Source organism: Hyaena hyaena, unplaced genomic scaffold (genome assembly GCF_003009895.1).
Source record: "Hyaena hyaena isolate Hyena2069 unplaced genomic scaffold, ASM300989v1 scaffold_266, whole genome shotgun sequence".
Lineage (NCBI taxonomy): Eukaryota > Metazoa > Chordata > Mammalia > Carnivora > Hyaenidae > Hyaena > Hyaena hyaena.
In genome coordinates this window covers 1,104,046-1,119,300 of record NW_024080900.1, presented here as the reverse complement: position 1 = coordinate 1,119,300, position 15,255 = coordinate 1,104,046, and the positions used below count along the sequence as shown (strand labels likewise).

At 44.8% G+C, this 15,255-nt stretch overlaps 1 protein-coding gene across 8 annotated transcripts in view; it reads right to left on the bottom strand.

Annotated features, from left to right (window-relative positions):
- AKAP13 (A-kinase anchoring protein 13) overlaps positions 1-15,255 on the bottom strand; it is a 321,162-nt gene that overhangs the window by 233,167 nt on the left and 72,740 nt on the right. For all 8 annotated transcript variants that reach the window (XM_039245765.1, XM_039245768.1, XM_039245766.1 and 5 more), the window contains exon 2: positions 1,920-1,963. In XM_039245765.1, the coding sequence (XP_039101696.1) occupies positions 1,920-1,952 (33 nt within the window). In that variant the 5' untranslated portion in view covers positions 1,953-1,963. The remainder of the gene's footprint in view (positions 1-1,919; positions 1,964-15,255) is intronic.

The window sequence follows — 15,255 nt, the reverse complement described above, 5'->3', positions numbered from 1 at the left end:
ATCAGCAAGTTTTGCAAGAACATGGAGACAGGGAGAATCTCAACACTGATGGTGAGAGGGGACAGTGTGCAGCCACTGTGGAAACAGTGTGGCAATTCCCCAAAATATTAAACAGAGAGTTGGTATATAACCAAGGAGTTGTACTCTTTTTTTTTTAAGGTTTTATTTTTTAAGTAATCTTTACACCCAGCGTGAGACTTGAACTCACAACCCTGAGATCGAGAGTCACATGCTCCACCGACTAAGCCAGTCAGGTGCCCCCAACAAGTACTAACCCAAGAAAAATGGAAACATAGGCCTACGGAAAACTGCTGCTGACAGTATCAGTATTTGTTATATCCAAAAAGTAGAAACAAGCCAATTGTCCATCAACTGATAAATGGATAAATTAGACGTGGTAAAGCCACACAACAGGTATTATTCATCAACAGAAATGAACAAAGTACTGATACTTGCTCTAACCTGTACCTTAAATACATTCTGCTACATGGAAGAAGCCAGTCACAAAAGACCACATGTTAGGACTCCATTTATACAAAATTTCTACAGTGAGTAAACCCATAAAGACAGAAAGCGTATAAGGGGTTGCCAGGGCTGAAAGGCGGGGAACAGTGAGTAACTACTAATAGGCACAGCGTTTCTTTCTGGGCTGATGAAAATGTTCTTAAGGTAGATGGCGATTATGATTACACAACTGTGAATATACTAAAAACCACTGAATCGTATACTTTAAATGTGTGAGTTTTATGAGGTGTGAATTATATCTCAATAAAAGCTGTCCAAGGTATTCGCTTCATGTGCAAACCCACTGTTGAACATAATAAATTTTCAAGAAGTCTGGAGAGAAAATAAATACATAAAATACCTTCTAAGAAATGCATATATTTTTCTTTATTTGTTACATTTAACATAAAAAGCATCTATGCAGAAGAGTGATCCCAGGAATGTTCTATCCTAGAGAGGTATAGGACTATTACTAACACAGCATGATTTAAAATAAACAAATCATAAAATGAACAGCAGATTTCAAATAAACACCATCGAAGGCTCAGTGGTCTCCACATCTTTGCCTTCAGGAATGACTTCAATAACCTTTTCAGATTCGCCTCTCTACCCCTCAACACAAGTTCAGCTGGGCTACACTTTCCCCTGCCCACCCCCCACCATTCACTGAGTGCCCTGCTCACCCCTCTACCACCTATACTTCTGAGGACTTTCCACCCAACCAAATGCTTCTTCATCTTTGAGGTCCTGTCTCATCAAAGAAATTTTCCTCACTCTCTCCAGACCATACCAACCCAATATCCACTGACCTCTGACAGGCTGAACTGTCCACACCTCTAAAGGGACTCCTCACCACCCGTGTTCAGCTAATGCTCTCTCAGAATAATTTTTTTAAAAAAGAGACAGAGAGAGAAAGAGAGAGAGAGTCACCAGCCTTGATTCATTGATTTATCCATGTCATCTGATAGTTCCCTCACTTTGGGGAGATGACAGATCAGTTTTCACCCAGAGCCCTAAAGTAAAGGGCAGGCACGCTTGCCAATGACAGAGCGCCATCTAGTTGCAACACTGGGAAACTCTCCGAGGCCTCAGGAAGACCACACCACTCTTACGTGCTCAAGGAGAAAATAAGAGGCCATAGTATCGTTCTGCAGGGCAATGCAGTGTGTGATAAGTGCATCTTATCACCTGACCAGTGTACCTCACATCTTACAGGTATTATTTGCCAGCTCGGTGCCACTCATGCGTGGGTCCGTTAGTGTTCACCAAATCAAATTCAATTTGTGAAGTACACTACTTGGACAGATGGCTAAAAATTCCTGGGATCATCACATGGGAGCAGTTTTGAGTTTTCTTATAACAAATAGAAAGCACAGATGAGTGCAAAATGACAAGAAACCTCGCGATTTACTCACATATAATGGAGCTTGCTGTGGATTAAGTTTCATGACCCAGGACACTGAAACAGAAAAGGGAAAAATAAATGAGAATAAAATTAAAAGTTATCACCCAAAGAATAAAAGCTACAAACACTAGGTGTCGAGTATGGCTATATGAACATGATGCTACGATGCTCCTTAGAGGTTTGGGAAGGCCAGAAGGTCAAGGGTTGCAAATGTCTTATAGCCCAGAGTTAATCTCTTTAACTGAGGAGAAAGACTTTGAAAACTAAAGACAAAAAAGGCTTCACTGTCCTAGGAGAATTTTCAACAACCAACAGGATATTAAATGCAGTTACCAGAGCGAAAACAGTGCATATTCAGTTATACTTTTACATAATCCCCCAAATTTCACAAAGTGCTGCTTGGCCAGAGTCTCTTCTCACCAGGGAACGTGGAGGGAGGGGCAGCAGAGGTCCAGAGAGTTCTCCTCTCAGCCCTCGAGAAAGGAGGCTAGGCTGGCTTCCACAAACTATAAGTTCTTACCCTCCTCAAAATTAACAGCTGGTTTCCCTAATGTTTTCTTCACTAAATGAATTCATACAAAAATCTCAGGAAGAATTTTACAGAAGACTTCTGGGCTTGTCAATACATTTCCCGAATGTTAAGAAAAGCATGCTCTGTAAAGTTTAACTTGGTGATTTGACCAGAAGCTTCACACTGAAATATCACGGTCCATAATTTCAGGATGGCAGGCCCTTCGCCAAACAGCCTAAACTTGAGCATAAGCTGATCCTGTCTTCACAGAAGTCAGAGGGGCCGACCCAAGGGATTTGATTACAATTTGATCTAAGGAAGCTTCTTACTCCTAGAAAATGGATTAAATTAAGGCACACAAACTAACTGACCAGTGGCATAAACAACAGTAGAGAAATGTCATTCACATGTGCAAAAAATAGATAAAATCACATGTGTTCTACCAGATTACAAACAGCTCACTACCACTGAACTAAAACCCAAACAGCATAAACAGCAGGTTATCAATGACTAAATGTTTAGAAAGAGCAATGAATGCCTTAGCAACCACACAGAACTTAAATAACAGAATCCTGTCAATATTAAAGTCCGCATACATCTACCAGTGTGGCCAGGCTGTGTAAGTCCGAGATCGAGGCTCACCCAAAAAGCAGTTAACACACACTTAGGAGGAAAAAAACAAAAACCAAAACTGTAATCAGGCTCCTAAACCCAAACATGTCCAAACCACTTGCAAGTTATGGGCTTTTCAGCGTGTTTTGTCTACAGCGGGGGGGCTCCCGCCACTCTGACCACCTCCACATCCACCCCTGTTCCTTCTCTGGCCCAGCCCCAGGCTGTAAGACACCTGCTCTACACACTTTCCTTCCTTCCTCTCTTCATTTAATAGTTTTGTGTCCACAGGTGCCAAAATTACCTGCAAAAATCCACAATGAAAAACCAAGCTTGAGAAATGTAGCAATAACTCTTTTTGTAGAAAAATAAAGTCAGTTTCCAGCCCATGAAATTCAAATAGCAAGCATGGATGGAAAAGACTGAAGCAGTTGAGTATGTTTCTCGATGCATTCAATACCCATTTAATTTAAAATGAAGTTCACTGTGCTCAGGAGCCTTTTAATCAGATTTCCAGGTCCTGCCCAGACTTGCCCGGGACAGAAGGCCAAAAGAACCTATAACGTTATAGACCACTCGGCCTTACCTAACTTCTGACATGTTCCTGTCAAGAAGTATCCGCGGAAACTGAAACAAGACCTCACCCTTGGGTGATCCGCAGCAACTGGAGGAATCTGGGGAGACCCGCTAGTGACTTACCAGCCCTCCGATCTGTCTCCATACGCCAAGAAACTTAGGTCAACTCTGTTTGCAAAGACCACAGACCTCAGCCGCCCGAGCGGCTCCCACTGCACCAGGGTGGAGGCGCCGGGGGGCACCCACGCGGCTGCAAGGAGGGCTGATGTCACCTCAGCTGTTTGGTGCTATCAACTCGGCGGAACCCATGCAAGTTGTTCTGATATGAGGATTAAAGAGGAATGACAAAGTGTCTGTCCCTCACACTGGTCAAAGGGACAGGCCATTGTTATGCTGGCAACAGAGGCTGTTGCAAGAATAAATCTGTCAGAAGTCATCAAGGCAATGACCCCAGAGGCAACAGATTTGTAAATTCAGATTGCTTTAAGCTTCTTCAGTGCTGACACACAAGAGGAAAGGCAGGACTAATATTTATAGAGCTAGAGAGAGCTCTATAAATGAATTGAATATAAATTCAATATCACACTTAATCCCCATAAAAGGAAATTATTTCACCCGTTTCATTGGTTAAAAAGAAGGGAGTCTTTCAATGATTATTTATCACCAACTTGAAGAAGTGAGAGAGCCCATCAGATGCCCAAACATGTACTTCCCCCCTTATCATGAGAGGACCTCCTGAATGACCTCAATCCACAAACTGACTCATCCCCCATCTAGCCCCCATTCTACACACACTATAGACTCCCCTTGACTTTGTTAATTCAACTATCACTGTGCATCTATAATGTGCCAGGCATGGTACTCCCCGAGGCACTAAGGGCACAGAAGGAATAAAGACAAAACTCCCAACCTTCAAAGAGGTTATTCTAGGAGTAGCACATATACATACAACATTAAAATAAATGGTTTTCAAATAGTGATAAGTTCCATGGAGAAAAATAAAGAGAAGAGGGAACAGGAAATGAAGGGGAGGGTCTTGTTTTACTGAGGGAAGGACTTCTGAGGTGATATTTACCCCCCAAAAATGAAGAGATTAAGAGGGATGCCTGGGTGGCTCAGTCAGTTAAGCATCCGACTTCCAGGCAGGTCATGATCTCGCAGTCTGTGAGTTCGAGTCCTGCCTCTGGCTCTGTGCTGACAGCTCAGAGCCTGGAGCCTACTTTGGATTCTGTGTGTGTGTCTCTCTCTGTACCTCCCCCATTCATCCTCGGTCTTTCTCTCTCTCAAAAATAAATTAAAAAAAAAAAAAAGAGAGAGAGAGAGAGATTAAGAAGGCATGTAATAGAGGTAACAGGTAGAAGGTGTTCCAAACTCTCAAACTGGCCCCAAAACTGAGAAGTCAGAGTTCTGCTGGTAAACCATCAGAAAACTTGCTACCTATAACGCACAGCTTACTCTACACAGTAAGTAAGCTTACTCTACTTGAGAACTGTGTTCTAAAAGATGGAGCGTTCTGCAGGAAGGTGGTCTTTGAATCAGAGTAAACACACTTAACACCCAAATGTACCCCCTAAGGCCAACTGAATGTCTTTGTTCTGTCGATGGGATCTTTGATCAAGCCTTCCCTAAAGGAAAATCAAAGAAACACCCTATGTCCACCAATGATTTCATCAAGGAATTTTAAGAGGGAAAACCCTACAATTTCCTTCTTACCCAGGTACCAGTGAATGGCTTTGACCAAGTCCAAGTCTCCCTGGGCCGCTTTCACTTACTGCAAGTACCACACGTGACAGGCACAGGGGGATGGGCTGTAGAGGACGAGTGCATGCGATCCAAAGGACGAGGAAATGGACACAGCGAAACGCAAACGCCTAAATAAGATGTGATGTCAAGCACGTTCCCCGAATCTGCCCCTCAGCAGCAGCCAGCTAGAATCCGGGGCCATGCATGCAGGGGGTGAGAAACAGAAACCAGCTAAGTAAGTACTCTCGGCCTCACCTTTTCCGTGTTACTTCCAAATGCTGACAGAAAAGAAATGGAATAGTTGGCTGTCGTATAAAAGTATAAAAAAGTAACACATTCACTTTGTGCCAAAACAAGACCCGTCCAATCTGAATGCAACGGTCTCTGACGGAAGTCCCGCCCTCCTACGATTCTGCAACTCTCGGAGTGCTGCCGGATAGACCAGCACACACTGGGCCTACAGCCTCCTCCTGCACTTCAGAACAAACCATCACCAGCCTTTCAGGGCACACACCATCATCAGAATGTATCGGCGCTCGATGCACAGGGCTTACAACAGGTTAACAGTGGCACACGTTCTACACCACCTGCAAGGATTATGAAGACACTCCATCACTATAAAGGATCACGTGGAAACTCGGGCATGAAGTGATATGGCTGTTTGATGGATCTGTGGGGGAGGGGGTAGTGAGGGACAGAAAGCCCTTACATCGATCAGTGTGCCTGAGCAAATGAATGCAAAACTCGAGAAGCTGCAAAAACAGTGCACATTCTAATAATAACTGGTGTCCACAGCAGGGGCTGGCACACATTTTCTGGAAAGGGCTAGATGGTAAAGATTTCAGGCTCTGAATGACTTCTTTCACTTAGTGTAACACCCTTCAGTTCCATCCACGTTGCTGCAAATGGCAAAATTGCGTTCTTTTTCACTGTCAAGTAATATTCCACTGTATATATAAACCACATCTTCTTTACTCATTCATCAGTTGATGAACATGTAGACTCTTACCATAATTTGGCTGTTGCTGATAACACTGCTATAAATACTGGGATACCTGTGCCCCTATGAATCAGTACTCCTGTCTCCTTTGGATAAATTCCTAGTAGTGCTGTTGCTGGTCAGAGAAAGACAGATATCATATGTTCTCACTCATATGTGAAATTTGAGAAACTTAACAGAAGACCATGGGGGAAGGGTAGTTATAAACTGGGAGGGAATCAAACCATAAGAGACTTAAATACAGAGAACAAAGTGAGGGTTGATGGGGAAAGGGGGTCGAGGGGGAGAAGAAGATGGATGATGGGCACTGAGGAGGGCACGTGGTGGGATGAGCACTGGGTGTTGTATGTAAGTGATGAATCATGGGAATCTACTCCTGAAGCCAAGAGCACACTGTATACACTGTATATTAGCTAACTTGACAATAAACTATATGTATTTAAAAAAATTTATTTTCAGGCTTTGCAGGTCATATGGTCTCCGGTGCAACGAGTAAACGAAGAGGGGTAGCCATGTTCCAATAAAACTCTATTTACCAAAAGAGGCAGTGGACTAGATTCAGCCGGTGTGCCATAGGGTGCCATTCCTGAACAAAAACTGATACCTCTTAATATGCCAGAGAAGAGGGGTGCCCCATTCAACAGCTCGCTCTGTCTCAAAGATATTTTCAGCTAAAAAGACTTCTCAGTAAAGTCATACAGTGCTGTACAATATCCTCTAGACCAGCAATCAGATTACGTGGCCAGGCATCCCTAGCTCTCTATGGAGTAACTGTATGACCTTGAGGAAGTCACTGGACCTGTCTGACCTCAGTCTCTCCATGTGCAGTGAGAGGTTAAGAATTCCTGCCTACACTATCGCGTTGGTGGAAGAATTAAAAGAGAATGAATCCAAGCGAAGTGCTGAAGCACACTGCCAGGCACGGGTCTTTCTGCAGTTCCTGGGTCTCCATGCAGACTACCAAGGAAAACACCTGGAAAACCATAAATGGTCAAAATAAAAGGCATCAGGTATCCAGAGATACATTTGTGTAAAAACACACTGGTGGGTAAATCACAACTCTAAGATATAACAAAATAACCCCAGAAAGCAATCTGGAGGAACAAATAACAAAATGTTAAATGCACGTATTTCTGGGAATTAACAGGGAATTTTCATTCCTAAATTATGTTTCTTAATCATAACTATTCAGATAATTAATAGATACTACTTTTATAAACAGAAGGAAGACATCAAACACATCTGTTTTAAGTCCCCTGTTTTTCAATGTGTCACAACTCACCTGGAAATAAGTAAAAAGACGTTTTTCCTAAATGTGCAAACTGAAGAAATCCATAATCTTTAGTAAAGATCCCTAGACATGATGAAAGAAAAGCAATTAAAATAAGAAAGCCCACACCTATAGGTATGTAAATATAAATCATACTCCTTATTCTTTAGCCAGATCCATACATTACACTAGAGAAGCCTTTAACCGGTGTTCCACTTTTAGCAAAGTGTCCCTGAAGAGGAGGGGGGGGATAAAAAAAATCAGAGGCCCAACACCCATCAGGAATTATACCACGACCTGCAAACACTCCCTGAATCTGTCAGCTTCTTGACTTCGGGCCATTTCCTAAGCGCCAGCTGTCCAGGTCTGCCGAACCTATCACTCCAGTTGACATAGGTTTTGTCATTCACAACAGCGAAGCTTCCAAATCCACAAGAAAAGATGTGCAAACCACCTCCACAACGGACCTCGGCCCCAGAAGGAGGAGGGCAGCTGTCTGAGACTCAGCCAAGTGCAGAGAGAGGCTGTGCACCTGCAGGGTGCCTCCCTGGCAGAACATGCCTTCAAATGAGTCTCCATGGCCAGGCACCCCGCTCAAACTGGGCTGCAGCAACTCCTTTGAAACCCACAAAAACTTGGGGTGACAGTCAACATGGAAATGACAGTGCATACTCTGGATTCTTGTAAAGCAGTCAGTGCCCTTACTCTTCAAGGAAAGTAACAGAATCCGAAGACTCTTTCCTTCATTCCTAAGGAGTCTGGGCTGGGGGCTGTAAATGTGTTATGCTCTGGGGTGGGAGCAGGGAATTCTGAAGAGCAGAGCAGCAGAGTATAAAGAGCGAACGGGCGTTTCCTGTTGTGGACGTCAAGTTCTACAAAGTATATATGTCAGTGACTAGAGGTCCCAAATAGATTTCTTGAATAAGAGGCTGAGGAAATCTTCCAGGAGCCTGTCTTCTTCTGTTGAAAGGTGCATTCATTAAGAATTGAGCAGTTGGCTTTAAGCACCGATTCTCAAACCTTAGCACACATGAGCATTAGTTGGAGGCCTTGCTAAAGAGCACAGATTCTTGCTTGCCCCCCACCCCCCCGCCATCTTCTTCCAGCAGCAGTGACTCCAAACCAGGACACCGGACCTGGTGATGTTGCTGCTTCTGGATCACGGCCCACGCTCTGGGACGCCACAGTGCTGAGACCCACAGCACATGTCCGATTCTCCTGGGGCACAGCCAGGCCTGTTTCCCACTGTCACATGGCACGGTGCTCTAAACACCACCAAGAAACAAGTGAAGCGCTGGCCACAGCTGAGGGGTGAGGGGAAGGGGACCGCGGCAGGGAGGACATGGTAAGAATCAAGAGTCCAACACGCGGCAACACTCAGGGTGAAACAAAAGGGCACAGCAGATTCAAACAAAAACCAAAACAAAAACACCAACACCCACACTCACGCTGTAATTATTTATCAGTGCCAGATTATCCACTAGGCAAAATGATCCTGAACTTGGGGCAAAGATACAGACACGAATAACCAAAGTGATTTACATGGAACAAGAAACAAATCAGAACGCTTACCAAAATAATTAAATAATGAAAGAAATTTCTTTTTTGAGAGAGAGAGAGAAAGAGAGAGAGAGAAAGAGAGAGAGCGCGCGCACTCAATCGGGGGACAGGCAGAGGAGAGGGAGGGAGACACAGAATCTGAAGCAGCTCTCTGAGCTGTCAGCACAGAGCCCGATGTGGGGCTCGAACCCATGAACTGCAAGATCATGACCTGAGCTGAAGTCAGACATTGAACCGACTGAGCCTCCCACTTCTACTCAGAGTTTACTTTGAAATTCATATGGGAGAGAACACCATAACTTCAGTACTTAGGGCCTCCCTTTCATTACATATGTTTAGAATAACTGCCCACCACAAAGACTCAATGATGGCAGATAATCTCTTGATGTTTCTGAGCCCCTGAAATACTCCATGTAGAATGAGCTGCTGAGCTTCAGAGATAAAATACATGACCCTACCAATTTAGTTAAGGGGCAAATAGCTGTAAAGGGATCATTACGTTGGAGTATTTATAAGAAGTGCAATAATAAAAAATGTTACGAGGGACAGGGAAAAAGAAGCCCCGACACAGCTTTCGGGAGGAGGTCAACCCCGAAGCAAGTTTCACCCAGTGGACAGAGGAGGAGCGCGTATTGGACAAGACAGCGCAGTGAGCTGCTGGGAGGGATCAGAGTGAGAAGTGCCAGCGGGGGGTGGGGGAGAGGATGCAGGAGAGGCGCCCGTGGAAATCTGCCGGCCTCAAAGATGCTTGGCCTCAGAAGCCACGGAAGGCAGACGGAAGAAAATACACAGCCGCCACCACACTGCTCTACCCTAAAGACCTTATAGCCTTACAACAGCAATGGCATCCACCAAGTCTCCCTACACCTTTCTTTTTCTTACCCCCCCCCCTTTTTTTTTTATGTGCAGCTCAAACATCTCTTCTTTCACAACCGCAGGCTCCAAGAGTCACAAAAAGGCAGCACTGGAAGAAGTCTGTAATCACAGAACTTAAACCCAGACCCGGTAAGTACGCGGTATGGGTCACAGGCAGTGAGGCCAGGCCAGCCTCCCACCACAGCCTCCTCGAGGTGCAGCGTGCGAAAGCGGGCTTCCCGATCAACGTCCATGGGCCCTGGAGTCCGCACCCGAAACCCTAGCAGAATCCTGTCGGCTGCAGGGCTTTCTAGTTAGAAGAGGGTCTCCAAAGCAGCCCGCCTCACCCTCCTTCCCTGCTTGGGAGCCCCTGCCAGCCTACCTGCCTCAGCCTGCACACCTTATCACCTTGAGAAAATCTCTCCATGCTCCACCTGCTCCTCTGACTCACCCTTCCTAAAATACTACTTTCATTCTGCACCTCACGCTCTGCTTATAGGGAAGTAAGCAACCCTTTAGAAAGGTTCCTTTGAGGCACCGACCTCTTTTCCTCAGGGTGATCTGCCCTGACTCGAGAAACTAATAAATACTTTTATTCATTCAAAAGAAAATGTGATCACAGTTTTGGGGACACATTTAAAGCCTCTTAATGATTCTAGAGCTTCCAACCTCCAGGGCATTGGGGTGGAGCCCTGCACCCTGGGGCTCATTGGCTCATCATGATGCTCATTAACAGACACACATGGACAGCCTGGGGCCAGCAGGGGCCAGCAAGGAGATTATGCTCACGACCTTTCCTCTGCTAAAATAAACAAACAAACCAATATCATGTTTATTTTACACATTCTCTGTAAGCCAATTTGATGAATAATGAAGAGATGACTGCTAGATTGAAGGCAACCTGCTAGCATTTAGGAATTCATTAACAACCCCTCTCAGAATGTAAGGATAAAATTGAGAATGTCAACAGAATTCAGAGAAGGAGACCGACTTGGACTTGAGTTGTAACTTCGGTACTTCTGGACACGTCACTTAATCGCCAAGCTTTATTTTCATTAGTGAACCAGGTAAAAGTAAGAATAAAAGCTGTGTGTCAACTGGTCAACACAGCAGTAAGCAATACAGACATACTCGAGAAGTTCCTGTCCCTCCTGCCCGGTACGAATGACGTGATCAGCTGTGTGCACCGACCTCACATCACACGCAGCTGCCAGGCTCCATGGACCACCCACCCCATCACTGTGGTGATTCCGATTTCCAAATAAAGGGTGCCCAGGAGGGGATGCAGACCCCAGCAGATGAGGCCCTCTATTACATATGTGCTTTAGCGTCGGAAGCTCTCAGAAGCCGTCCAGGCTCCTGCACCACCCCGACGGTGTTCCGGGGACCATATGTGCAGATGACCCAGCTGGCTCTCCTTCCTTCCCCACGCCCCCATCCAGCCCTGCACATTGTTGGCGTGGGCCACGTGTGGTCTGGTCCTTCCCCCCCCCCGCCCCCCCACTGATTCTTATAGCAGGACGACTGTTGGTGATCTAACCCAAGCAGTCAGCAAGAAGTCGCGCTTTTTTTCCTTCCATTTTCTTTCTTTTCATTTCCATGCTTGCCTTTTCTCCTGAATTTGTTCATCTGCTCCGTCACACTGTAGATGTCTTCCACAGTGTTCCTGCCTCGGCACCTGGCGCAGCGCTGCGTACCCGACAAATACTAAACTGCCTCACATGCACATCAGAGGCAGAAATTAACCAGCAGCTTTCCTGCACCTTTTGAGAGCAAAGGATCCACAGGCGCAGCTTTAAGAACAAAAACCAATCTATCAAAGCCAAGATAACTCAAGTCAGTCTGGTCCCAGAAGGTTCACCTAGTAGCTTATCAAAGGGACTAGGGGTCCTGCCAAGTGTTAAGAAACCCAGCCTGGATCAATCTGCTTAATCGGCCAGTGAGGCAACGGGAACCACAGTGGAGGAATTCAGCATCATCTAACTGGAAAACCTCAAAGCAAAAGGGAGGGCAAAGAGCTGCCTGACACTACACTTGGGCTCTCATGTGATGGCTGGTACCTCCGGGGAGAACACAGCATGTGTTATTTCAATTCTCTTTTGGTGTTTAACACAGGTTTGTGGTTTCCTGCAAGCAAAAAAAAGGTTTCTGCTGCCTTGCAGAGATCTACAGAGAAGAAAAGTCCAAATGGCTATCACAGGTGAGGAGTTTGCCGCCAGCTGTATCCTGTTACCCAAAGGAAACGGAACTATTAGCTGCCAGGAGGCCCAGGCACAGGAGAGCAAGACATCAATTCAATAAGTGCTGACACGCTTGTCCCTATGGCAATAAGAATACACTTCACATTTAGAAAAACTTGTACACTGGGGCGCCTGGGTGGCTTAGTCGGTTAAGCGTCCGACTTTCGCTTAGGTCATGATCTCGCGGTTCGTGGGTTCGAGCCCCGCGTCGGGCTCTGTGCTGACTGCCAGCTCAGAGCCTGGAGCCTGTTTCAGTCTGTGACTCCCTCTCTCTCTCTCTGACCCTCCCCTGCTCACGCTCGCGCTCGCTCTCTCTCTCTCCCTCTCTCCCTCATAGAAATAAATAAAAAAATAAAATAAATAAAGAGTGAAGAATTAATTGTGAAGACCTGAAGGGGGGGGGGAAGAAAAACTTGTACACAGCTGAGCTTTATGTAAATTGCTTCAGTGGGGGGTTAAAATAGATATCCGGTAAAAAGGCTGCCAAATTCAAGCCTTTATACTTCCTTCATCCTTCCCAACCTCTGTCATCCAAAAAGCAAGCAACCCAATGGGCTCGAGCGATTGTAAACCACTGGGAAAGACTAAACACAGGCAAGAGAGCTCTCACATAAAGGCAGACATGACTGAGCCTGGTGACCTAACTGGACAAATCCCAGGGCCTGGAGTGGCTACTCTGTTAGGAATCACTTTACAGCGACACACGGCCCACCTTCACGGACACATCACATGACAGAAGCACAACCACATTATTCCCACGAGTGGAAGGCGGAAGGTACTAGAAGCAGATGCTAGAAATGTCCGTGTTGGCTTTTAAGTTCCCAAAATGGTTCTCGTATCTCAAGGATAAAATACTGTCTTCAATGTTGTAACTCTTCAATACTGAGAACATCTTGAGAACAGTGACACCGTAAAACACAAGAGGAGTGGCGGGGGGGGGGGGGGGGGGGGGGGGGGGGGGGGGGGGGGGGGTGTGTGTGTGTGTGTGTGTGTGTGTAATTACGTATACTGGGGCACCTGTGTGGCTCAGTCAGTTAATGATTCTACTTGCGCTCAGGTCATGATCTCACAGTTCGTGAGTTCGACCCCCGCCATCAGGCTCTGTCCTGACAGCTTCCAGCCTGCAGCCTGCCTCAGATTCTCTCTCTCTCATTCTCTCTCTCTCTCTCTCTCCCCCCTCCCCCTTTCTCTGTCCCTCCCTCCCTCACTCTTGCATTCCCTCTCCCTCTCTCTCAAAACAAACATTAAAAACATTTTTAAATACAAGTGAAAATGTTACAGAGTCAAAGGAGCTCCAATATTTTCAGCAACCTTCTATTAAGGTTTTCTGAAAATATCATTTTAACTTCTTAAATGAAAAGTTTTATTTTTAAAGGAGAAATTTCTATTCATAACACATCCTTGGCCTGCATTATCCCTTTGGGAGTCATTCTTGTTTTTATAACATATAACGAACACAGAGTATTTTTAAAAATCATGGATAGAGGGCACCCGGCTGGCTTAATAGGTAGAGCGTGTGACTCTTGATCTCAGGATCATAAGTTCAAGCCCCATGCTGGGTGTACAGCTTACTTCTAAAAAAATTAATAAATAAAAATCACTGATACATTTATTGCAGGTGGAGCAAACTAGGATCCATCAACTAAAAGCACATGAAAACCAATATCCCACTTCTAACCATCTAGATGCCATGCTACGGAGCCTGTGATAACTTGATTAGCAGTTTTAGCAAGGAACTTAGCTTTTTAAAGATAAAAACTTATCAGTGTTCTGAAATAACAGAACTGTTTCTCAACCACTAGATGGAAATGGCATCCCTCAGTCATCTCTCCTCAGTAACATGCTGGGCGAAGCAAAAAAGAAGGCGAATCTGTACTCATCAGTGCGCAGAACAGAGGAACAGGAAGTACTCAGCATTTTGAAAATGGTAGCTTATATAACAGTTGTGGCTAATTCTGTTTGAATATTAAAAAAGACAGCTCACCTTCAGTTCAGACACAGTGCTTCACAAAACCAATCATAACAAGTGTCTGACAGTACAAAGATAAAGAATTGGTAAGATCAGATCTCAACTAGGTTCAATGACCAATTACTAATTTGAACAATTCACTGAACATTGCTTTAAAAGCATGATTAAAACGGCAGTATTGGGGCACCTGGGTGGCTCAGTCCGTTAAGCGTCTGACTTCAGCCCAGGTCATTACCTCACAGTCTGTAAATTCGAGCCCCGTGTTGGGCTCTGTGCTGACAGCTCAGAGCCTAGAGCCTGCTTTGGATTCTGTGTCTCCCTCTCTCTCTGGCCCTCCCCTACTTGTGGCTCTGTCTCTCTCTGTCTCTCAAAAATAAATAAATGTAAAAGAAAAAAAAATTTAAAAAAAGGCAGCTTTTCCTCCAATTAGTAAAAAGTTATTGCCAGGCTAAATAAGGATGGTATTACACTTCTCCTGGATTTAGAAATAAGAAATTTAAGAGAAACCTTACAGATTATTCCTTGATTTCAAATTTTCTGAATTCCTCTTAACAGGAAACCCTTAGAGGGCCACATATGTTAACAACTTATTATACAATGCAAGAATGGAAAATTAACTTCCCCATTTGCACTAATTTAAAAAATTGGGCTGTTGGAGCACCTGGGTGGCTCAGTCAGTTAAGCGGCCAATATCAGCTCAGGTCATGATCTCACGGTTTGTGAGTTCGAGCTCTGCGTCGGGCTCTGTGCTGACAGCTCAGAACCTGGAGCCTGCTTCAGATTCTGTGTCTCCTTCTCTCTCTGTCCTTCCCCTGATCACACTCTGTCTCTGTCTCTCAAAAATAAACAAACATTAAAAAAAATTTTTTAATAAAAAATTAGGCTGTCATAAAAACTACAGAACTGTTGCTTTAAAACATTTAATTTTTAGGCATATGTGGAGAGAGAAAAGGTACATGACAGAAATGCATAATGATTAATTATTGTTTCTAGTAGACATGTTACCATGC